The sequence below is a fragment of the Erpetoichthys calabaricus genome, chromosome 3, assembly GCF_900747795.2.
Source record: "Erpetoichthys calabaricus chromosome 3, fErpCal1.3, whole genome shotgun sequence".
NCBI classification, from domain to species: domain Eukaryota; kingdom Metazoa; phylum Chordata; class Cladistia; order Polypteriformes; family Polypteridae; genus Erpetoichthys; species Erpetoichthys calabaricus.
Genome location: NC_041396.2, coordinates 38,582,488 through 38,609,314, shown reverse-complemented (window position 1 = coordinate 38,609,314; position 26,827 = coordinate 38,582,488). Strand labels below are relative to the sequence as shown.

The 26,827-nt window shown below is 36.3% G+C and overlaps 1 protein-coding gene across 1 annotated transcript; it reads right to left on the bottom strand.

The window, feature by feature from the left end:
- Positions 1-58: 58 nt before the first annotated feature.
- LOC114647935 (bcl-2 homologous antagonist/killer-like) lies at positions 59-22,391 on the bottom strand. Its single transcript, XM_028796642.2, has 7 exons — positions 22,213-22,391; positions 18,068-18,168; positions 13,755-13,868; positions 10,144-10,279; positions 9,900-10,043; positions 7,789-7,969; positions 59-3,514 (listed from the first exon to the last, which is right to left on the bottom strand). The coding sequence occupies exons 3-7, from the start codon at positions 13,831-13,833 to the stop codon at positions 3,410-3,412; spliced, it is 645 nt and encodes a 214-aa protein (XP_028652475.1). The 5' UTR covers positions 13,834-13,868; positions 18,068-18,168; positions 22,213-22,391; the 3' UTR covers positions 59-3,409.
- Between the last annotated feature and the right edge of the window lie 4,436 nt (positions 22,392-26,827).

Here is a 26,827-nt window from a genome sequence, read left to right as displayed (position 1 = left end):
CTCTGGTCTGTTTCCATCTTCTCTTACTCTGCGTTCACAACAGAGTAGTAGCATGACAACTGCATTCTTAAGACATTTACAAATGTGTTTTTTTTTTTTTTTGGGATAGCCTAAATAATTAAGTCTTTTAATGTTTTCCTATTTATTCACATTTTTACAGTGTAGTTTGCTCCCATAATTATATCCTAATAATTATAATGAGCTGTGTAGATACCATGGCAGTCAACATTAGATGTTGAAAGGCTATACCGACTTCAGTGTCAGACCTATTATGGTGTTCATCAGTAAAAAATGACTAAAATAATCAAATTTGATGACAGGGAAAATCTTAAAAACCAACATAAAACACAAAATTTTCCACATGTAAAATACATTCTGCATTTAAATAAAAAAATTTACAGACTTGCATTTGTTTCATAATTTCTTATTTAACCTCAAAATACATTAAGTAAGAAATAATGTCATGTTTAATTAAGGTGCAAATCCAATTCTAAGCAGAGGCTGGTTGGGATAAAAACCTATAGCCACAGTGTAGACCCAGGACTGAAACTGAAAACTACTGCATTATACCATGGTACATATCAGGAGGATTCTAATGGTCTGGACTTTGCTTACTCAAATTATCTCTAAGTTAGAACCCTGAAAAAAAGGCTAAATAAGCAAGAGCATTTTTGGCCTTCCTAAACTCAGAAGTACAATGCTGTCTCTGTCATAGAAAAAGCCCCAATGCTAAACTGGTAGCATATTTTCTATATCTGTCAACTCTCTGTAGCACTTTTATGATAGGCATTTGACTTTGAAAGTGAAACTATGTTTTCACCATGCCCTCTTTGCTATATTTGCCTCTTTTTGCATTCTCTCAGTCAATGCTTTGCATTACTCTCTCTCATTTTGTTTTCATATTTGCCATTTCTTAGTCAAGTTGTTTTCGGAGTTTCTTCTTTACATCATCCATACACTGCATATACCACACCTTGAACAAAGCACATGGTTATGTTTTTGTGTAGGCTCTATACTTGTTGACATGTTACCTTCTTTCTACTGCACCCTTCTTCCTTCAACTATCTCACAGACATATCAGAAGTCCTGTCAAGGGTGCAAATTCTGCTTTTTCACTGACAAATGTTCCAAGAAATTTTTGAACCCCTCAAGAACTTTTATAAACAAAATCTTAGAATTGTGTTTTATGCTTCACACTGATGTAACATAAGACCTCCTAACACTTAAGAAAGGGTATGGTAATAGGGTATGCAGCACACCATCTAGTACTCATGAGAACTTGTAAGAGTTTCTGTATCTTCAATAAAGAACTTTTTGTTTCTGTTACTAAAATCACAGGGTCCAGGGAGCTCATGTGACTTATGATACAATTGTGAGGTAACTGTTGATTTCCTGTTAGATTTGCACAAATATCAAGTAAAGATTTAGAACTTTTTTTGAGAAATAAAAAGCAAACATATTATGTATGCACTGTATTGCTCCAAACACAATGCAACTGGAAAATGTAATCAAAATGTTTTTGATTAATGTGATTATTTTGTATTTTAAACGGATAAATTAGAAGAGAGGTCTGAGTTATATCAAAATTTAGCTGCAGCTACCACAATGGTATGAATTCACATGAAATTTATGACCTGAAAGCTTGCATATCCTATACACAGCACGAGAAAAGTGGTTGCTATTTAACTGGTTGATTAGTAGACAATACCCTTGGAAGTAATATGAGATATCAGTAAGTGCTGTCAAAGTTATGAGAGATTGTTTGCATCTGAACCACATACAATATCCTGCTTCTTGGCTAGGTTTCACATATATGGGTACTGTAAGCTATGATTATCATTATTGTAAATAGACTCTGGGTGTATTCATAAGTTTAGAGGTTTAGAGAGCATTTCACAACATAACAGATCAATTAAAAATGCTCTTATGCCCAAACTTGAACACAGCTATAAAACTAGTTTTGCATATACGTCAACCAGTTTTTGAAAAAAATATGAAAATAAATTTTCACTCAGTGGACATGGAAATATATTTTCCATAACAACGCTGCAAATTTCCAGTGCATTTTTCTCAATTTACTGGTGTTTCTCTCTGCAGAAAAACTGTGTTAAAACTGTCTGTGTTTACTAGGATGTACAGGCTTACACAATACTGTACAATCTTACTTGGGCAAAGGGATGCAAAAAAATGCACTACACTGGACTTATTACTAAATAACATGTGGAGGCCAGATTCCACATAATTTTAGATCTTAGTTTTCTCAAATCATACATCATAATGTTTTTCCTCCTGACACTGGTGCAACTGCTTCTTTAATGGCTCAATGCAAAAAAGAAAGGTCTTAGGATACCTGTGAAGCTTTTTGCAACAATACAATAGAAATGTACAAAAGTAAGGCTAAATTATTGCACTTATTAGTTATTTATACCAGAACATTATACTATAACTATGGCTAACTTATGAATTCCCAAAACGAAATGCAGAATCCTAAGGAAGCTAATCAACTGGTTTAACTTGGCAGACAGGATTAAACACAATAGATATCCAACAAGCAAATGGCATATGAGTTGGTCAGGTGACTGAAGAAAGATGGTGCTTAATGGTAGTTTGATTCATTGAGGTATTCTGGTTGAAAAGTAATTTGGCAGGTTGCCGTGGAGTATACACATTCCTTCCTATGACATGGCCATTTCATGCAGTAAGAAGAGCAATTTCAACTTAGTACTTGATTAAACTAATCTTTAAAGGTTTTTGTACACGCTTTAAAGAGGTGAAGTACAATCCTGTGCTCATGCCAGAAGTAATGATGAAAAGCAATAAGACAATGTCATCAAGGCACTGCATTTTAAGAAATGCATAGGTCTGCAAATCTATTAAATAAACCAAAAAATTAACTTACAGATGAAACCCTCAAACAAAATCTGCTTGATATACTGCAGTTTCTAAAAGACAATAAAAACATCTGGAATCAATTCTTCACTTTAACAGAGAACAGTGCCTACTTGCTAATTGTTGGTTAAGGTGACTTTCATTTTAGCAGAAGAGAAAAAGAACTTGGCATAAATAATATGAAAGTCAAATCAACCTTTGTGCAAAAAAAATAGCAAAAATCCCTGCAATTTCCTGAATAACATTGTCTCCTATGCTAGTAAACCTTTTATGCTCTATTATTTAACATATGTATAAATGGTGTTGTTTAAAACACTCTCCAAATCCTACAAATGTCTCCCAACCTTGGAGATACAGTAATAACATTATTTTAAGCAAAGAGTTTTGATCATTTACAACCTTCTGTATCCCAGCCTCAAACTAAAAATATTAAGTCCCTGAAATTATGATGTCACCAAGACCTATTTCTGTGTTCCAATAACCTCAGTGGCGGGAATCCTGAACTGCCAGCTAGCTTCCATCATGAGCGGAAGAAGCGCTTCAGAATGATATGTCCCAAAAAAACCACAGCAAACAGGGCAAACATGTACTTCAAGTAGACATTGTCCAAATCTAAAACAGCAACCTAAAAGGAAAAATAAACAAACAAATACATTAAAAAAATAAAGTATAACATGTAATTAAATAAATACTGCATGTGAACTTCTAACTTGCTTTTACTGCATATACATATATCTATAACTAACTTTCCTTCACTCTGTCTATATCTATCAGTCAGTATCTCTTTGGAGAGCAATCAACAACATGACCAAGATGAGCTGGGCAAGTGAAAACACAAACAGTCATCAACAAGATGGTGCAAAAAATGCAAAAATGCTTTTATTTTCAAACAAGTGCAGAAAGTGCAGTGTAGTCAATAAATAATCTATAAAAACAGGTGCTCCTTCGTGAACATTAAAATCAGCCATAACATCACTATTAAAGCCATGCATAAATTGGCCTTCTCTTTCTCTCCTAGCCCAGTGCATCTTCCACTCTCCATCTCCCCAGCTCAGATGTTGCAGCCAGAGGACACGCCAGCAGCCACGGTCACATCCTCTAGCTCTCAGCATGACCGTCTCCTTCAGCACCTGCCATGACATTCCAAGCTAGACCCTTCGTCTTTTTTAAGTACTGAAGTCTCATCCCTGACTGAGCCATTCTAGGACACTAATTATCTTTTTTTATTATGTGTGTGGATACAGTATATAATGTGAAAAGAACCTTCTGCAATTGACATGTCTGTCTGTCCATTCTCTCTGTCTGCATGAAATTATTTTGTTCTCAGTGGGCCACTTTTATTCAAATTTGGTACATTTACTCTTCAAGGAATTTTGTCAGGAAGTTCAATTTTTGTTGAGATGATTTTGAATACAGCATGCTGCACAAATTTTAGAAATTTCAAAACCTCATACTGAAAAGCACTAGCAAATTTTCAAACAAATCTATGTTAAAATGGAGAAATATTGAGTATAACTTCAATTATGTATTAGATTACAACTTCCAATTTCTGGATTTAAGAGTACCTTACATCTACAGCAAGTGTGAATGTATGAGAATCTGAGGAATGTAAGATATATTAAATATTCCCATACTCAGCTGGTAGCACCGAGATCACTTCTACCAAAGCAGCAATCTTGGAGGAGCATCTTGTCCAAGAAGAGAAAGGGTGAAGACACAGAATGAGAATAAATGTAAGATGGAAAGAATTAAAAACCTGTCAACTCCACAAAATGACGAATGCTCAAACACTTTTCAAGCTAAAAGAACTGTCACATCTCATGGCAAATTACAGTGAGTTCAAGTACTGTGGCACTTTTTTTATAGCGCTGAAGCACCTTAAACCTACTATTTCAGATTATATTCAAGGCTGGATGGATTTCATCTGATATGAAAAGCCAGAGTGGAAAAAGCAGGAGGTGATCTGGAGACATCACAATTAATGCGGATATGCATGATCCAAACTCTGAAAAACTAACTGAATTCATCTGAATTCATGTTACTACCTAGGAGGGGGACGCATCATACTGTTGATGTTTATTTCTAAACTGAAATAAACTAAAATGATTCACTCTGATATCAAGACTCTAACATTCTGAACAAACTTCTAACATCATGTTCCTTTTGTTGACACAATAAGCTGGACCTGCTGTATGCAAATCTTAATGCCTTCAAATGTACATCTGGACAAGTCTGACCATTTAACTGCCACGATCAAGCCAGTTATTGACAGCAGCAGCTCTGTAGTATCCAAGACAGATATTTTTGGGTGTGTTTGGGGGTTTGTTATTTATTATTTCTATTTTTTCTCTCGAGCCTCTGTAAATATTTACATTTCCCCTTGGGGCAAAATAAAGTACATAACTTTCAACATGGCGGAGTGGTGGCTCTGAGGCTAGAGATCTGCACTGGCAATCTGAAGGTTGCCGGTTCGAATCCCGTAAATGCCAATAGGGACTCTGCTCTGTTGGGCCCTTGAGCAAGGCCCTTAACCTGCAATTGCTTAGCGCTTTGAGTAGTGAGAAAAGCGCTATATAAATGCAAATAATTATTATTATTATTAATTATTATGTTACAGCTGTGCATAAATAGCAGGAAAAAAACTGCATGCAATAGTTCATTTTTACACACATTTATGCACAAAACCTCTGTAAGACTGCAAGGGGATAGTCTGGTTAATGCACAAAAACACCTAAAGTTTGTACTTGGGAAATGTCTTTTTCAAAAAAAGAAAAAATAAGGTTGAGGTAGTCCAAGAAAAGTTACAGAATTCTAGTAAAATTGAATATAAATATCTTGAGTCATAGTTTTTACTCTATTAAGATCAACGTGTTTGCTGAAGGATTCAATACTATGCTGGATTTATGAATACTGCTTATAGTATAACTTGGAAGAGTTGCAGCGTGCCGTTTTACAGTTCAAGCATAATATGCTCAACTACCATATCCGGATGTCTTCTGCAAGGTCTCCTTATATTAGTTTTTTGAAGGGTGTTTTTTCAGCTTCAAGGGGGGTTGCTCCTTAATGACATGTATTTGTAATGCGCCACACCATGCCACTGTTCACATTTTAACATGGGGACACCCCTGTCCCCTACACCCTTCCCAAGATCGAATGTCACTGAATCACACTGTGTGATCTTTCACGGGGGACCACTCTTGAATAGAATGTACTTGTATGACAACACTGCTTGCAGTTTTATGTGAGAACCCTGCCTCCCCTCAATCGAATGTCACTATTCTAGTCCACTGTTTCCAAGTATGTCAGTTTTCAACTGGCAGGCCAAAAAATGAATGTTTTAGGTTGATTGGCTGAGTGTGAATAGTTTTGGTATATATATGTGTGCTCTGCCCAGGGCTGTTTTCTGTTCTGTGCCAAGGGCTGCCAGGTAAGGCACTGCCCCCACAGCAGTGAAAGAAACCGGGTTTGAAAATGTATGTATGTACTTAGTTTATTCCAGAAGGGAAATACAAGTAAAAAGCAACAACAATAAAATACAAATATAATAATAAAATAGAACATTATTAAACCTTCCTGGGGCAAATGCAACAGAAGGCAGGAGAAGATGTGTAAACTGCAACACAAAAAAACATCTATTGTACACAATGTAAGGTTTCTCTGTGTCTAGTGGTAACAAAAACAATTTCTTTCAAGGACTCGCATGAAAAAAAGTTTGAAAGTAAATGTTTGGATGCATACATAATTATATGTACATCTTTAAAAATTGTTTATTTGTTGCTTCAGAATGATATATCGAGTGTGTGTATTAATATTGTATATTATTCTAAAAAATAAAAATATAACTGCAATACTTGTCTAGGTGCAACAGACTAAATGGTTTCAAAACTGGACACTAAATGTTTCCAAATGTGTGTAACTTAGCAGCGCTAGGGGATATTAAATCCAAACTTAGTAAAATAATAGCTGAGAGATTGGGGCAAATAACAAAACTGATTCTACGGTTATGCGTCATAAATCAGTTTTTTCCAGAGAAATTTCTAAAAAATATTTTCTGTTTTTATTCATATAAAGACATTCCTTTAAAATAGAAGTGCTGTACTCCATACTCTTCAATTATTTGAAACTCCGCTATTACCTAAGCAGAATTATAGCATTACTTTATTGGGTATGCAATTTAGGTACAATAATGCCATAAACCCATTAAGGCATAAGAGAATAATAATCGGTAACTCATTTAAATTAGAATTGCAATTGGTGGAAATCAACATATATATGGAATAGCTGGGATATTAATAAATTTATAGAAAACACAAAGAAAAACTTCTTGTAACTGTTATTTATACCTATGTTTATTAGTGTTTATTGTAATGTTAATACTGTGTATGCACATACAAAAAAACCCATTGCTACCCAGAGAACAAGCCTTTAAAAATAATCTTCCTAGGGGATTTAAGGCTTTGTACAGTACTATAGTAACTAGCAAGAGAACAATGAAAAAAAGAATAAGTAATGTGACGATGGTAACATAAAATCACCATTAATTCAGCTTGACTGATAGATAATTAAAAAGTAAATGCTAAAAGTTATGTTTTTCTGTAACATTACATTCTGAATTTTTGTGAAAGCAGTCCTTACAATCCTCAGAATGGGTCAAATTTCAGTTTAAATTTTGGATGATCACAAGCACCTCCATGAGTAAGAACAGCAAAGGGCAACAGTGTATTTTACAGCTAAAAAGATAATATGTTAGTATGATGAGAGACACTAACCAACTTAAGTGTTTACCCCATTTTGAAGCTATTTTTTCAGGGTATAGAAAATGTTTGATGGCACTGATATTGAAACAGCAATATCAGATTGCTACAAGTAGTGTTTTCTGTAGAAAATCATATTTCTTACCCATCCACCTTGTTGTGCAATCCACTGAGCAATCCGATTGCGAAGGAGAAAGTCAGCAATGAATCGGCCAATCTGGCTTAAGAAACCGGTTATTCCTTGCTGGAAGACATGCAGAGCCATTCGGTACCCAAAACCGAGCAAGGCAATCACTCGGCCCCAATTGATCTCTGACTCAAAGAGGCTAACCAAAAGGTGAAAAAGAGAAAAAAAATAGTAAGAGGACATGTTTTACATGAAATGAATATATAATAAAATTATATTTAACACTGCTTGTATAATCATTTATGGTACCATAGGACAGAAGTCTTGAAAAGAATAAACTATTGATATCATTGTTAGTATGTGAACCACTTCAGGTATTATTCTAAATTTAATCAGGTTGAAAGTTTATATTAATTCAGATTACTTTTGAATCCAACAAAATATTAAGGAATTTCAATATACTGCAAACTTTAGAATAAATAAATAATTTACAGTTGATTTTTATGTGTAATTAAAGTGTATGCCATAAAACCGACACTACCCACACATACTTGCAGTCTCAACCCCCGCTTAGTCCAATTCAGGCACTTGGGAAACCTGAATTCTATGAAGCCAACAGTTGGCACAAAGCAAGAACCAACACTAGAAAAGACCCAAGTCACATTCACAGAAGCAATTTAAAATTGCTAAACATGTTTTTCTGGTTATGAAAGGAAAACTGGAGTGCTCAAAGAAAAGAAACACACAAAGACAACAAGGAAATCATCCAAACTCCAAACAAACGAGTCACTGCACCAGGGATTCAAACCAAGTACAATGGAACTATAAAGCAACAGCACACTATTATGCCAATCCACCTGTACTACTGCAAATACTGTGTGTAAAACATGACAAATTATTGGTGTCATCTGAGTGCTATGTAGTTAAAACAACTTTTTTTAAACCATAGATATGTAAATGAAAACCACAAACATGGATAGATATTTCTTGTCATTTTCATAACTGGATTCTGACTGACCTCAAATAGCAAAAACGACAAAACAAACGGATTTAGCCCCTTTTCCTAACAATTACATCATAGAAAATAAATTCCCAGATCACTTTTATGACTATAAACTAGAATCGCAAGAATGTTAAAATCTTGACTGGATTAAGAATGAGACATTGGCTAAACCAGTTTCCAGAAAGAGTTCAGGTACTTTCATAAATAAATCAGAAAAAAGGTGGAAACACAAAATAGTATTTACCTGTGAGTTCATCCATACTAAAGTGGAAGTGTTAGCCAGCAGAAAAGAAGAGACAGACAGATAAAGAGAGATAAAGAGAGGACCAACATTAGACAAAAAAAATTCAGCTTTCAACTTCCCTGCTGAAAACTGAACCCATGAATGCTATAAGGAATACAGACAAACATTAATTATCAGCCAATTTTCAACCCCATTCAGGACAGAAATGCAATTCTCTGAGTCAGTAATGACTCAAATGCATCATGTATAATGTACATAATGCATACACTTTCATAAGTCAAATTTCTAATTTTCAACCCTAACAGAGAAACATTAGAGACAAGCAGTTCTGCAAACAGAAGATGCATTCTTCAATAATCAACAATATTCCTTCAAACTTTACCGTGCTAGTATAATTATAACAATACACACTGACCAAGTTGAAGTAGTTCAGCCTTTTGATTTACTTCATGGCAGCAACTTAAGGGTGAATTATACAGTACTTGTGATCAAAAGGGACATGCCTATTACTAAAAAACTGAATCTCACGTAAGGAGATTGGCTGTAAAGTGTTGGTCTTTTCTCCTTGATCCATTTCAAAATAAATCAAGAACTAAAAATATTAAAATTACTGCCAAAGATTTATCATATCCAAATTCATAAAAAGGAAACAGATTTTTTAAAATAAAAGTAGTTGGAATAGCTGGAATGAACACTGTCTTAGTCCTACAGCGTTGAGCTTTTCTTCAAAAACTTTAGAGTTAAACAAAAAACACTTTACATAATTAAAATGAACTGAACAATTTAAAAACATAATTGTTTTAGCTATCACCAGTTAGAGACTCCAAAGAGATCATCTGATTCACCAAAAAATTCTAAATAAACTGGGCTTTACAATGTTACCTTGTGGCTATCTTGCAGAAGTAAATGTAGGCATTTTGAGGGGTGAGTGCCAACTGGGAGAGCATTCTTCTGAACTCATGGTCGTAACGTCTGTTGATATCATCACCAATTATGGCTAACTGGTGACCGACACGGTAAGGAGTGCTGCAAAAAGAGACAGTGTCTTTAATACAAGTTGGCAAAAAACAGCTTTCAGTTATAACAGCTTGGCAAAAGGTGCCCTGGGGCATCAAGCACGTTATACCTGTATAACCTGGGCTGCAGGTCCAAAATCTCAGGGTCCTTTGGTACCTCACCTTCTTCTGTTTGACTTTCTTGCTGGTAACGATGAAAGACATAACTGCAAAACACACTCTCAGTCTCCTCTATAACCTGCTCCTCTGAAAGATGAAAGTGGAAAATCAAGTGACAAAGAGAGCAAAGAAGAGAACATGTAATCTATGTCAGGAATAAATGTACTAAATATACACAGCTGAAGAATGGCCAAATTCTGAATTTTAAGGTGATATATTGATCCAGTTTATTAATTATGGACATTGCATTATTACAGGATGTTAAAAATTCACACTGCACAAGTAGTAGAATCTATTATGGCAACAATAATATAATAGATAAAAGTTCTGTTTATTTGTTGCCAAGGATAAATTTGGCTTTTTACAGAAGCTCTTTAAATAAATAAATGCATCAATAAGTAAATAATAAATAAATATACAAATACATTAGTCTAAACACAGAGCAGAATGACTACAAAGCAAGCATATTCAAAAGAATGAAAAGTCATGACTTGGCTGTCACAGTAAGGCATTATGCAGATGTATTGCTGTTGGTATAAAGGAATAATTCGTTGCCATAAAGTACTTAGTGTGTCAGAGAGAGGATGTGCATTATTCATAACAGCACTCAGTTTTTTTTTTTATTTCTCTCCTTCGCTATGATATGAGGGGGTGTCCAGAGTGTGTCCTATAAGTGAGCTTGCCCTTTTAATTAGCTTGTTGATTTGGTGGGCCTTTCTTCAAGTGATGTTACCAGCCCAGCAAACCACAGCATAGAAAATCACACTGGCCATCACAGTGTTGTAGAAGATGTGAAGGATGGCTCTTTCCACATTTAAGGAATGCAATCTCCTAAGGGAAAAGAACCTGCTTGCCCTTTCTTATATACAGTGATCCCTGGCTATATCGCGCTTTGCCTTTCGCAGTTTCACTCTATCGCGGATTTTATATGTAAGCATATTTAAATATATATCGCGGATTTTTTGCTGGTTCGCGGATTTCTGAGGACAGTGGGTCTTTTAATTTCTGGTACATGCTTCCTCAGTTGGTTTGCCCAGTTGATTTCATACAAGGGACGCTATTGGCAGATGGCTGAGAAGCTACCCAACTTACTTTCTCTCTCTCTCTCTCTTGCGCTGACTATCTGTGATCCTGACGTAGGGGGTGTGAGCAGGGGGGCTGTTCGCACACCTAGACGATATGGACGCTCGTCTAAAAATGCTGAAAGATTATCTTCACGTTGCTACCTTCTGTGTGCAGCTTTTAAGTATGCTGCACGGTGCTTCGCATACTTAAAAGCTCAAAGGGCACGTATTGATTTTTGACTTTGTTTCTCTCTCTCTCTCTGCTCCTGACGGAGGGGGTGTGAGCTGCCGCCTTCAACAGCTTTGTACCGGCGGTGCTTCGCATACTTAAAAACAAACAGCCCTATTGATTTGTTTGCTTTCCTCTCTGTTTCCTTTGAAGAGGAAGATATGTTTGCATTCTTTTAATTGTGAGACAGAACTGTCATCTCTGTCTTGTCATGGAGCACAGTTTAAACTTTTGAAAAAGAGACAAATGTTTGTTTGCAGTGTTTGAATAACGTTCCTGTCTCTCTACAACCTCCTGTGTTTCTGCGCAAATCTGTGACCCAAGCATGACAATATAAAAATAACCATATAAACATATGGTTTCTACTTCGCGGATTTTCTTATTTCGCGGGTGGCTCTGGAACGCAACCCCCATGATGGAGGAGGGATTACTGTAGTTCCTCTTTGTTCCAAGATGAGTCCAAACTGTCATTAATGTGGACCCTCAAGTACCGTTGGAGTGGATCACCTCTACATTCACTCCTTGAATAGTGACTGGACGTGTACTCTTTGGTACAGCAAAAGTCAATAACCATTCCCTTGGTTTTGCTGATGTTAAGATACAGACAATTCTCTTTGCACCAAAAAAGATACAGTGATCCCTCCTCGATCGCGGGGGTTGCGTTCCAGAACCCCCCGCGAAAGGTGAAAATCCGCGAAGTAGAAACCATATGTTTATATGGTTATTTTTATATTGTCATGCTTGGGTCACAGATTTGCACAGAAACACAGGAGGTTGTAGAGAGACAGGAACGTTATTCAAACACTGCAAACAAACGTGTTTCTTTTTCAAAAGTTTAAACATGCTCCATGACAAGTCAGAGATGACAGTTGCGTCTCACAATTAAAAGAACACAAACATATCTTCCTCTTCAAAGGACTGCGTATCAGGATCAGAGAATGTCAGAGACAGAGAGAAAGAGAGAGAAAAGCAAACAATCAAAAATCAATAGGGCTGTTTGAGCTTTTAAGTATGCGAAGCACCGTGCGGGAAGCATATCGCGCAACAAAGTAACCACAAGTAAGCCCAGCAAGGAAGGGAGCAATGTGAAGGTAGTCTTTCAGCATTTTTTAGACAAGTGGCTGTATCCTCTAGGGGTGGGAACAGCCCCCGTGCTCACAATATATTTGAGGAGTTTTATTTAATACGTAAGTGCTCTGATTGGGTAGCTTCTCAGCCATCTGCTAATAGCGTCCATTGTATGAAATCAGCTGGGCAAACCAACTGAGGAAGCATGTACCAGAAATTAAAAGACCCATTCTCCACTGAAACCCACGAACCAGCGAAAAATTTGCGATATATATTTAAATATGCTTACATATAAAATCCGCGATAGAGTGAAGCCGCGAAAGTCGAAGCGCGATATAGCGAGGGATTACTGTATAATAAAATATAATATAATAACATAATGACATTTCATCAGGTTCACATTATCTACTGTAATGTTTTGTCCAACACAAACTGAAAACACACAAAAATTTCTTATTCATTATATACTGTTACTAACCACAATTACTAATACTAAACAATTCAAAATGCCAAACTGGCAAAATAAATCTTTTTTACTATACTGTTTGTGCAGGACATAAATACAGACACGAAGATGTGGATTTACATAGTTTTTCTACTTAGAAATGTAGAGCACCTAAGAAATTATCTGAAAACTCACATTCTGTCCTCCCTTTTTCTATTTGGTAAAGCCCACCAAAACCATCAGATTATGTTAACAGTACTTACCAGCAAGCTTTGAGATGTCTTAACTCGATTTGACAATTTTCTTCACTACATGCTTGTGCTTTGGTTAAACAGGTTAGTTGTGTACTGGTGGGGTGATTCTTATGGTTATCTTTATGTTATAAATTTGCTTTGTATGCGTTTCACACCATGCAACTGGAATTGTTATAAAAATACAATAAAGTGAAATATGCTCAGTCTTTAGAAAGATGTTGTATGTGTGCCTACTGAAGTGTTTTTTTTGTTTGTTTTTTGTTTTTTAAGTTAAGACTCTCCACAAAGTATTTCTCTTATTATTTTTGCAGATAGATGGTAACGCAGACATTCAATTCTAAAGCTGAAATTTAGTTTGTTCTATAGATATATCTGAACAGCTGCCAATTAAGTATTTTTTTTCTGGAAAAGTCCTTTTTCTACCAAGAAGAGAGTTCATCTAGCTTCATAAACGTGACAGAAACATTTACCTATTGTAATTTTATATAGTGGTTTCACATACCAGAATCAGGCTGATTTTGGGAATTGTTGTCTTCTCGATTGTTTGAACTGAAGGGGTCTTCCTCACCCCCTGTTGCCATGACTTAACCAAATAATCACAAGTGGATCTTCAAGCCTAAAACAATCAGTTACAAAGTATTTAAATATTGTGAACAATGGCATATCAGGTGGCATTCAACATTATAATTAAAACATTATAAAAGCACAAATTGCAGATTATAATTTGGAAGATTTAACAAACAGTCTGAAAGAGAACTATAAACTATAAATATATTTTTAATGTTGAAGTGTTCTGTTACGGTTGCTATTAAAAAAAATAATAATAAAAAAAAAAATTAAAAAAATGACAAATCCATTAAGTAACCTTTATTCACACCACCATTCAGTGCTGTGCAGAACAAACCAGTGTGTCACATAAATTGCGGGTTTTATAGAGAACAAAAAGCCATGAACATGCAGAGGGATGGAAATAAAGATTTATTCCTAGACTGATTGAAATCTAGTCTATGTTGTCCGCAAGGTACAAGCCAACCTTTGGTGTGGTCCACAATAGGTCATATTCACTCACACATAACCCCTTCCAAAAAAAGCTTATTCATACCAGGAAAAATTACAATTGGCAGTTAAACAAACAGCTCTGTGTGGACTGAGATAAGAAAACTAAAGAAAGATAGATAGATAGATAGATAGATAGATAGATAGATAGATAGATAGATAGATAGATAGATAGATAGATAGATAGATAGATAGATAGATAGATAGATAGATAGATAGATAGATAGATAGATACTTTATAACCTAGACAGAAGAAAAATATGCAAAGATAATGTGCAAATTACACTAAATAATAATAGTAATGATAAAACATTCCAGATAGCCACTATCCTAACATAAATATGCAGGTTCAGATAAATGAAGAGTATGAAATAAGGATATTTAAAAAGAAACTGGCAATGAGGTAAAACATACAAACAAGTAAAAAAAAAAAAAAAGGTACAAAACAGCAAAGGAAGGCTTGAAATTGACATTACAAATGTGGGGGGGAGGGGGGGTAGGATAGGAGAAATTTCCTCTTGAATTTAACATAACAGGGGATTTCAGATATTGTGGGGGGTTTGAAAGTGCACAGTGTTAAAAATCCAGAGTTTACAAAACTCCTTGATATTAAAATTTTAGACATTTTTAAATGTCACAACTTACTCTTTAGCTGTTTATAGTATTTTTTATTGTACTAGGGTGTTGTACCGTGTTAGCCATTATGAATGTAGAGAAAAGCCAAGCAAATGACACCTTTTATTGGCTAACTAAAAAAATGACAATATGCAAGCTTTCGAGGCAACTCAGGCCCCTTCTTCAGGCAAGATGTAAATCCATCTTGCCTGAAGAAAGAGCCTGAGTTGCCTGGAAAGCTTGCATATTGTAATCTTTTTAGTTAGCCAATAAAAGGTGTAATTTTGCTTGGATTTTCTCTACTAGTATTTTTATTAAAAATTATGAGTTATCAGCTAGTCTTTCAAATAATGTATCTCTATTATCTCTGCTATTCTAATTTGAATTATTGTTTAATTCTGCATTTAGTGATTTCTAGTCATATTTAGCTGAAAAGATTGTAATAATATAAAACATCTACAGAATGTAAAAAGATTTTTTTTTTATCCATACCAATTTTTTTTCAGTCAGAGTATAACTTTCTGCACCTTTAAGACAACTGAGCGGTCAACAAAAGGCTGTGTGAATGCTTTGCATTTAAATAATGAGATGTTTAAGTAAAATACAGTTAACATATTCTTAGCTTAGGCAACACAGTAACAGACTACCACTGGCACTTTACAGATTCACTATATTTGGTTCAAATTCAACGCCAGATTGCCTGTGTTGAGTTTGCATGTTCTCTCTGTGTCTCTATACTTTTCTTCTACATACTCTGTTTTTCCTTTCACATTCTTAAAACGCTATACATTTGATTAAATTGTCCTGGTGTGGATGTGTGGGCCCCATAATGAATCTGTAACCTCTTCATGCCCTATTCCAGCACTGTGCAGAGTACTGCCATGATATGTGTTGTTCCCTGCTCCTCTGAATTGGAGTAAGCAGGTTTAAGAATGACTATGACTGTTATTAGTTTGCCACTGAAAATATTTGCTTTGTGATTACCATGAACTGTTGCCAAAAATTAAAAGGACATTTATAAAAGACCATAAGAGAATATAAAAGTGAATTATATATTATTATATCGTCTAGAAAAGCTTCCTACAAAGTTTTAATTTTTCTCCAGAAATGTGCTTATTTTCATAGTTATGTGGCAGTCTTAGCCAACCCCAAATCAGAAAACATTGGCACAGTATAGAAAATTCAAAAAACATTAAATTTACATTGACTTTTATTTCAGACAGTATAAACCCAAGATATTTTATGTTTTGTCTGGTCAACTTCATTTCATTTGTTAATATACATCCACTCCTGCATTTCAGGCCTGCAACACATTCCAAAAAAAGTTGGGATGGTAAAGCATTTATCACTTTGTAATGTTGACATTCCTTCTCACAACACTTACAGTAAAAGATGTTTTTGGCACTGAGGATACCAATGATGAGGCATTTCAGGTGTTATTTTGTCCCATTTTTCCTACAAACAAATCTTAAGGTGTGTAACAATACAGGGTCATCGTTGTCACATTTTTCAGTTCAAAATTCTCCACACACTCTCTATTGAGGACAGGTCAGGCAGGCCAGTCCAGTACCCATACCCTCTTCTTCTGCAGCCATGTCTTTGTAATGTGTGTAGAATGGTGGTTGTCTTGTTGAAAATGCATGGATGTCCTTGGAAAAGATATTGTCTTGAAGGCAGCATATGTTGCTCTAAAATCTCAATGTACTTTTTCTGCATTAATGCTGCCATCACAAAAGTATAAATTACCTTTCCCAAGGGCATTGATACAACCCCATACCATGATTATGGTCCTTTTTGTCTTTGGTCCAGAGGACATGATGCCAATTTCTTCCAAAAAATCCGGAAAAATGGTTTGTCTGACCACAATACATGTTTCCACTGTATGATAGAGGAGTCAAGGCCATTTCTGGACATGGTTAACATAAGGTTCTTTGTGGCACAGTAATGTTTTAAGTGGCATTTGTGAATGTAACTCACAAATGTAATTGATGAGTGAGGGTTCTTGATGCAATGCCATCTGTGGGATCGGAGAACATGGGTGTTCATCTTAGGCTTGCGTCCTTGCCCTTTACTCATCGAAATTCCTCCAGATTCCTTGAATCGTTTAATGATATTAAGCACTGTAGAGGGAGAAATACGCAAATCCATTCCTATCTTTCTTTGAAGAACATTGTTTTTTAAACATTTCAACAATTTTCTCATGCATTTGTTGACAAACTGGAGATCCTCTGCCATTCATTGCTCCTCAAAGACTCATCATTTTGTGGATACTGCTTTTATACCAATACATGATTACAGTCACCTGTGGACATAACCTGTTTGAAATCACATTATTATTTAATTATTTTACCTCATTACTGGCCCTAATTTGTCCCTATTGCAACTTTTTTTTTTTAACTAAGTGTTGCAGGCCTGAAAAGTGGAAATGGATGTACTGTATATTAACAAATGAAATGAAGTTGACCAGACAAAACATGAAAACATCTTCAGTTCATACTGTCTGCAATGCAATAAAAGTCAAAGTAAATGTAAGACTCACCACACTTTTTTATTTGCATTTTCCATACCATCCCAACCTTTCCCAACCTTTTTCTCACCTGGAGCATTGTTTCTTATCCATTTCTGTGTATGTCACTAAAATTACTTGTCAGATTCAAAGGCAGTCAGCCCACCATAAATATTTTAAAGAACTGACAATTTCAATGGTCTTTAAGCAGTCACGAATTAGCAGCTTTTAGTTTGTTAAATAAAAAGGGGCAAGACTATATATGAGCTCAGTAAAATTTTAAATTTTGAATTTTTGTATTGATTTTCATGCAAGAATACACTTCAATCTGTGTTTAAACTACACTTTAAAAGAAGCTCAACTAAACTGTGTTAAAATCCACGCTCAAAACAGAGTATCATGTGCCGCCCAAGTCTTTGACTCCTGCTCCACTTAACAACCAACCAATTGCCGAATTCCACAGTGATATGCTCCTGTGAAGAGCAACTCCAACATTGAAGGTGATTGCAATGCATTTGTGCATAACAAAACAAGCAATAAAAGAAAAAAACAATTTCTGAGTAGCAAATTAGGCACAATTATAAAATAATAATATTAATAAGACACTGAATATTATTAGAGTAACAAAGATCACTTACCAAATAAATATGTGCAAGAAATTTGTGTATTCAAAAGTAGAATTTCCAGGAATTACTAAACATGTGTAGGATACCCACAGTCCTGTGCCAAGTTTCAAGCCCTGCAAGATGCAGTACAGATTGAATACTTTTGCAAACACTAACTTTTGAATTTTTCTTCTACAGTTAAATACAGAAAATGGTTTATTTTGACTCTGTAAATGTATTGTTACAGCATAAGAGTTCATATTAAAAATTCTGAATGCATAAAAATGTGTACAAATCTTTTGTCATGCAGAAAATTATGACTTTAAGGGGACTGAATACTTTTACATGCCTCTGTAGCCTAGCATCATAAGGAGGAAAGAGACAGAGAGTCCTAGAAGTAAGACTGATAATCCAGTAGGTAAGATATAATCATTCAGACAGGTAACCAATTGGATAACAGAGTGCTGGGCTGAGAAATAAAAATGATAGGGAAGACAGACGGTCAGGCAGCCAACCTACCAACCCACAAACTAGCAAAACAGGGTAAGGAAGACAGACAACCAGCCAAACTACTGAAGAAGGTAAGACAAATAGATGCCCTCCAAAGAAGGTAAGGCAGGCAGCTGGGCAGACCGACAAATAGGTAAGGCAGGCAGCCAGGCAGAACGACAAATAAGTAAGGACGACAGACAGACGGACAAACAAACTGGTACTGTTGTGACATTTGACACCAAGATTAAGAAGCTTGTATCTGCTTAATGATACACACAATTTCAAAGTAGTGTATCGAAGCTTTACAGCCACGTGACTGATGAGGTCTGAAGCTTCAAACATCACTGGAGCACCAGGAATAGTCTGTTTCAAAGCTTTATGCTGTCCCACAAGCTATGAAAGGGGATATGAAACTAATAATAATAATAATAATAATAATAATACATTTTATTTATATAGTGCCTTTCCCATGCTCAAGGCACTTACAGAATATAATAAAGAACGGCAGAATATACAGTATATAGCATTGTACAAACCAGATAAATAAATAAAGAAGATTAAGACAGTAAATTCTGAAAAAAAACAGACAACATAATTGATGGTCTAGCACACACATACAGGTTACATTGGCATCTTGACAGAGAAGTAAACTGAGAGAAAGGTAATAAAGTCAAGTAGAGCTAAAAGCCTTCCTGAACAGATGAGTTTTGAGTTGTTTTTTAAAAGAATTCATGGAGTCAGCTGACCTGATTAATTTTGGTAGGTCATTCCAGAGTCTGGGCGCTATACAGCTGAAGGCCCTGTCACCCATAGAGTGTAGATTAGTGAGGGGCACAACAAGATTACCAGAATCAGAGGACCTTAGTGGGCGGGCAGGCACATAGTGATGGAGGAGGTCACTGATGTAGTTTGGTGCGAGGTTATTTAAAGCTTTGTAGGTTATTAGTAGCATTTTATATTCGATTCTGTAGGACACAGGGAGCCAGTGAAGACGGAGCAGGATGGGTGTGATGTGCTCGCTGCTGCTGGTTCGAGTAAGGACTCTTGCAGCTGAGTTTTGAATAAGCTGGAGCTGTGATATAAGATTAGAAGGGGCACCTGCCAGTAGGGAATTACAATAATCGATGCGGGATGTGATAAAAGCATGGACAAGTTTCTCAGCATTAGAGAAGGAGAGGAAGGAGCGAACACGGGATATGTTACGGAGGTGAAAGTAAGAAAGTTTCTTAATGTGATTTATGTGGGCGGAATAAGTGAAGGAGGAATCAAAAATGACACCAAGATTTTTTACAGTAGAGGCAGGTCTGATGAGATCACTGCCAAGATGGACTGGGAAGGAGCTCAATTTATTAAGTTGCATTTTAGTCCCAATTTGCAGGAGTTCAGTTTTATTGCAATTTAATTTTAAAGAGTTCTGCTCCATCCAGGTTTTAATTTCACTAAGGCAGGTTGTGAGCTGAGAAAGCTCTGATGAAGTTCCACTTTTAACATTGAAGTAGAGCTGGGTATCATCTGCATAAAAATTATAACCCAATCCATAACTACAGATAATATGGCCAAGGGGAAGCATATAAATACAGAAAAGCAGAGGACCAAGGACAGAGCCCTGAGGGACTCCTTGTGTGACTGGCACGGAGTTGGATCTGCTGTTGCCAAGACTAACAAACTCTTGCCTATCAGTCAGATAGGACTTGAACCACTGGAGGGCAGTGCCAGAGATACCCAGCATGTTCTCCATTCTGGACAGTAGGATGTCATGTCTGACTGTGTCAAATGCTGCACTGAGGTCTAACAGAATTAATATGCTAGTTTGTCCCAGAGTCTGCTGCCATAAGCAAATCATTGGTTACCCGTAGCAGAGCAGTTTCACAGCTGTGCAGCGCCCTGAAACCAGACAGCTCGTATCTTACATAGAGAAAGTAATGAATTTAATTTGACATCCATTAAGTATATAACCTGTTATCCAACAGTAAAATAAATACCATGCTGTGCTATTTTTCTGTAATGGAACTTATAACATGTCATTAATACTATCCCACTGTAGGCACATTTTCAATCCTTTCTTATGTATGCCCAGTTCCACAAGCACCTTCCTTAAATCCTGTTATGATTCTCTTTGCTCCTAAGGGCAACTACTCTCCAAACACTAATAGAAAAAAATTTAATCTTTTCCATTGTCTCACAACAAAAATCCCCCTAATGTAAAAGAGTTGTCATTACGTAATTATTAATCAGTGGAGGCTTCAATTGGACTTTTGTTGTTTACATTGTTATTGTAATGTCAAAGACGAGTCACATCAGCCTGGGGGATGAGTTGAAAGCAGTATTATTTGGAATTCCGTTATACAGATGTGCAGCTTTAATGTCAACTTTAGGGGAGCCTTAGAAAGCAGCACACCTTCCAAAGTCTTAAATTAACTCCAACTAGTGTGGCAGCAGCAAGCAGTCAAAAGATAGTGGCTTACTTAAAAGAGAAAAGTAAAGTGCAAGAGTCCATTAGCACTCAGGATTGGTGAGGTGGTGCAGTATTTAAAATGGAAACAAATTACATCTGTAGGACTAATGACAACATAATTATCGTAAGATCAGTATGAACACACCGAGTGCTCTTTGGCTTTTAGTGTTTTGGTGCACCTGTCGGATTGTAACTATGTGATCAACAAGTGCTGGAGTACAGTACAGTACTTGGGTTGTGTCAGGCTCCGGCTGCTATGATTTCTCTAATCCACCAGATGTCACTATTTTCGACGCTTCAGGTCTTTTCCCGGCACAATTCAGGAAGTAGGTTAAGAATCTTCATCTGCACATCATAACAAATTAAGGAAAACAGCCAAGCAGACAATCAAATAGGTAAACATGACACCCAAACAGACAAATAGGTAAACAAGACTGACAGACAAAGACATAAGGAAGGCAGCCAGGCAAACAGACAAATACTGAAGGAAGTCAGGGAAACAGACAAACAAATAGGCAAAGAGGACAAATAGACAAAGACAGAGGCAGGCAGGCAGACAGTCGGCCGGGCACGCCGACAAATATGTAAAGAAGACAGACAGGCAAACAAATAGGGAAGGAAGGAAGAAAGAAAGAAAGACAGATAGACATACACTGCCAAATAGGTAAGGGAGATACACAGAGAGCTAGTTATACAGATAGCAATGAGGTCAGGAATACAGACAGCATGCCAAAGTGGTAACAAAAATAAACAGCTACGGGGTTAAAAGGCTCCAAGAGACAAACTTACAGAAAGAAAGTTAAACAGCCTAGAAACATAAACTGACAGAAAAACTAACACAGATCGATACAAATATCCACATACAGTTAAAACGAAAGCTAGATGATTCAACAGAAACTTCTGCCTTTAGTTGTTTCGCTGTCCTGCCTGCAGTATCACAATCGCTTGTAATTTCTCTTGGGACTTCCAAAGTACTGGAGTGCTTCCCGCTAACAGATTTAAGATCGACCAAACTCAAATCCTAATAGTCTAGTGAGTGATACATTGCTGCTTTTACAGTTTAATGTCGTCTGAACCAAAACAGTCAAACAGGGTCACCCTACCCCCTTCAACTTTGAAAACATTCACCAATCCGCCCAAGAAATGTGAATGAAATGAGTTTAGCGAAAAGTCCCGGCACTACTAACGCAGGTTGTGCCAAATGTAAGAAACATCTACTAATCCCACTTACCGGTCTAGAAGGTGGTCTCCAAAAATGACGGGCCGCAGGCTAAACGTTTGCCGTTATTCGAATCCGTGCTGTTGTACACACTCTTCCGGGCTTTCTTCCCGACAGCAAGGCACCGATTGAAGAGGGCAAACTTTTGCGCGCGCGTAGCTGACGCTCGCTCGCGAGCCACCGCCTTGTGGTGTGGCGGTCAGCTTCACGGGTTTCAACCTCTGGGCAGACGAGGACACAGGCAGAAAACTGGGCGATGTTACAGCATGTATGTACGCTTTATGGTTCAGGTACATTTGTTAGCGGGCTAGTTTCGTCGTTTTGTTTACTATAAATCTAATATCGGAGATGCTTAATCCAGAGCTTGGCTGCAATATTTACAATAAACTTAATTGTCAATGAAATTGTTACTTTTATGTTTCTTCATACCGTTTGCCTAAAACAAACTACCTAAATAAATAAATAAAAACTATATATTGCAAGCAACATTTTTATATATACTTTATATAGCGGTACAGTATATAGACAATATTTATTCTTATGATTAATTGTTGTTTTGTAGTATAAATAAAGTGACAATGACTTGGCACACCATTTATAACTAGATTTATAAGCATATCTCGATTTCAAATTCGGGATGGAGAAGAAAGCTTTCAGCAGATGAGATTTTTTTTTTAATCTGGTTAGTCTACCATGAATGTGGCCTATTGCAGGCGATTCTTCATGTCAGAGTTTTGGTGGCCAAGGGTGGATGTGCAGAGTGTCTATTATATCTGATTGCAGTGCAAGTGCCAACATTCTCCACCTTTGTACACCCACTGGACTGAAACGGACGCTTTCCACTGTGTAAAGGTCTGTGTCATATAGTTTTTTTTTTAAAAAAGACTCATAGGTGAATCTGATTTGGGGGCAGACTGTGCTTTCTGATTTAGATGGTTAAACCAAACCTTATAGTTTTACCAAAGAAGTCACCATTTTGTGCTCTGTATCCTGATGGGTTTCTAGAAAATGACAAATTGAACTGGTTTTCACTTCCCTGGTTTCTGGTACAAAATGGCCTTACCTGGGTACTGAAAGATAGTAAAAATGTTAAAAAAGCAACATTCAATCATCAGTTTTCTGAAGCACTGCTTTCCATTAGTTGGACAGTTGTACTACGTCCTAGTGTTCTTGAGTCAAGGTCTGTGTTGTTTTAAAAAATTCTGCATACTAAATTTTGCCACCTTAGACAGCTGCTAGTCTACTTAAATGGTAGGGCCGGCCCTATACATTATTATTAATGGATGTATTTCTCAGGTAATCAGACTGAATGCCACCATTGATTGCTCAATGCTAGTTTAGCAGTTATTGTGCTAATACCATTGTAAAAATGATTGTGATGTATCTAACAGACTGCATAAAAAGGCAGATGGATGAGCACAGTTCATGAACTATTATAAACTATTTGTTACTTTTAAATTATTCATTCTAGTGAAATCTGAATAATTTAATTGATTGATCCATTTTTCTTACAATGCACTAGAGGCAACAATGTGACTTATTGACACTGACTCAATCAAATGAAACTCACTTTAGTTAAACTGAATTTTCTGAAACAAATACTGTATATTTTAAAAGGTAATTCATGCATAACCACATAAAAAGTTGCAACTCCTTTTAAATAAAATCACTGACAATAAAGATTATTTGATGGAGTTATTGTCTTCCAATTTGTGAGTCATTTTGTGTAATGTAATATGATACAAACATTTCTTAATAAAGCTGCATGTAGGGCAGTCTGGCAAAATACCAGCTTAGATAAACAAGAAAATGTATTTTTTCCTAAATTGTATTAGTTCATTTTCCCATATACTAACAATGTGCTGGCTAAAAGGAGGCTATAAACTTCATATTTGTAAATGAGAATATTCCCTGTGATAAACCACCATTTATTCCAGGGCTGATTCCTGCCAAATGTCCAATCATTTTGTGATAGGCTATAACTCATTTCAAAAACCCTGTATTGGAATATACCACTTTAAAAGATGGATACACATAATTTTGAAAGCATCAAAATGAATGGTATATTAATGTTTAGAAGTATATGATTTAGTAAAATCATATGGAATCCAGCTATGATTCTTGCAAAATGTGGAAGAAAATAAGCAACAATATTTTAATTTAACAATAGAAGGTCTTTAGTAGCATTAATGCTGATCTAGAACTTTAAATTCCAAATTTTATCTTTAAAGCACTTTTATATCTCAGACATCTTCCCCCCTATTCCTGCCATTCCATCAATCAATGTCAACCTACTTACTTCTACCAGCAAGAGTTAGGTCATGTCTGGCGACATTTAGTTAGAAAACATTTATCAGATTTACAGTGGTGTGAAAAACTATTTGCCCCCTTCCTGATTTCTTATTCTTTTGCATGTTTGTCACACAAAATGTTTCTGATCATCAAACACATTTAACCATTAGTCAAATATAACACAAGTAAACACAAAATGCAGTTTGTAAATGGTGGTTTTTATTATTTAGGGAGAAAAAAAAATCCAAACCTACATGGCCCTGTGTGAAAAAGTAATTGCCCCCCTGAACCTAATAACTGGTTGGGCCACCCTTAGCAGCAATAACTGCAATCAAGCGTTTGCGATAACTTGCAATGAGTCTTTTACAGCGCTCTGGAGGAATTTTGGCCCACTCATCTTTGCAAAATTGTTGTAATTCAGCTTTATGTGAGGGTTTTCTAGCATGAACCGCCTTTTTAAGGTCATGCCATAGCATCTCAATTGGATTCAGGTCAGGACTTTGACTAGGCCACTCCAAAGTCTTCATTTTGTTTTTCTTCAGCCATTCAGAGGTGGATTTGCTGGTGTGTTTTGGGTCATTGTCCTGTTGCAGCACCCAAGATCGCTTCAGCTTGAGTTGACGAACAGATGGCTGGACATTCTCCTTCAGGATTTTTTGGTAGACAGTAGAATTCATGGTTCCATCTATCACAGCAAGCCTTCCAGGTCCTGAAGCAGCAAAACAACCCCAGACCATCACACTACCACCACCATATTTTACTGTTGGTATGATGTTCTTTTTCTGAAATGCTGTATTCCTTTTACGCCAGATGTAACGGGACATTTGCCTTCCAAAAAGTTCAACTTTTGACTCATCAGTCCACAAGGTATTTTCCCAAAAGTCTTGGCAATCATTGAGATGTTTCTTAGCAAAATTGAGACGAGCCCTAATGTTCTTTTTGCTTAACAGTGGTTTGCGTCTTGGACATCTGCCATGCAGGCCGTTTTTGCCCAGTCTCTTTCTTATGGTGGAGTCGTGAACACTGACCTTAATTGAGGCAAGTGAGGGCTGCAGTTCTTTAGACGTTGTCCTGGGGTCTTTTGTGACCTCTCGGATGAGTCGTCTCTGCGCTCTTGGGGTAATTTTGGTTGGCCGGCCACTCCTGGGAAGGTTCACCACTGTTCCATGTTTTTGCCATTTGTGGATAATGGCTCTCACTGTGGTTCGCTGGAGTCCCAAAGCTTTAGAAATGGCTTTATAACCTTTACCAGACTGATAGATCTCAATTACTTCTGTTCTCATTTGTTCCTGAATTTCTTTGGATCTTGGCATGATGTCTAGCTTTTGAGGTGCTTTTGGTCTACTTCTCTGTGTCAGGCAGCTCCTATTTAAGTGATTTCTTGATTGAAACAGGTGTGGCAGTAATCAGGCCTGGGGGTGGCTACGGAAATTGAACTCAGGTGTGATACACCACAGTTAGGTTATTTTTTAACAAGGGGGCAATTACTTTTTCACACAGGGCCATGTAGGTTTGGATTTTTTTTCTCCCTAAATAATAAACACCATCATTTAAAGACTGCATTTTGTGTTTACTTGTGTTATATTTGACTAATGGTTAAATGTGTTTGATGATCAGAAACATTTTGTGTGACAAACATGCAAAAGAATAAGAAATCAGGAAGGGAGCAAATAGTTTTTCACACCACTGTATAGCTTACAGAGGTCATTAATTGTCTTTTCAGTAACTGCCTGGACTCAAAGTTATCCCTTTCACAAGAACAAAACATTGCCATCACATACAGTATCTCTAATGTCTGCCTGTGGACAAATTTTATAAGTATGTTATACTTAATTAGTACCTATAAAGATACAGATTTGGCCAACACTTAAAGAAAATAATTAGTATGAAACTATTTAACATATATGAAACCTAGTTCATTACTTATTGTTAAACAACTACATATACTTTTATAGTGATAGGATTTAAAGTTAACAGAGCAGAATACAAACCCTGAAGAGATACATACAAATTGAGCATTTATTTTTCCACAAGGGCAGAATGAATTTGTTTCTGTTATTTCTGTATGCTCTCTATGGAATATGAAAATTGACTACAGAAAAAAAGTGTATGAGGGAAATGTTGGCTGTACTGAAAAGCATTAATACAGTCTATCAACCAAATACTAACTGCTGCTTTTAATAGAACTTTCATTTTTTCATGTTTAACTTGGTCTATGGATACAAATAAAGCTTCATTGTGAAATTCAAAAAAGGACTGTTCCTTTATTTTTGGTTTTAGTGAATGTTAGCACATTCATTTCCTAACTTAATCTTACAGTTTGCAGTTTTCTAAA

Excerpts from the sequence above, each read along its gene's own strand:
- LOC114647935 (XM_028796642.2), bottom strand. The coding sequence starts at position 13,833 with ATGGCAACAGGGGGTGAGGAAGACCCCTTCAGTTCAAACAATCGAGAA. Across the intron at positions 10,280-13,754 it reads CCAAAATCAGCCTGATTCTG|AGGAGCAGGTTATAGAGGAG; the intron begins GTATGTGAAACC and ends TTCATCTTTCAG. Across the intron at positions 3,515-7,788 it reads TTGCACAACAAGGTGGATGG|GTTGCTGTTTTAGATTTGGA; the intron begins GTAAGAAATATG and ends TTTTCCTTTTAG.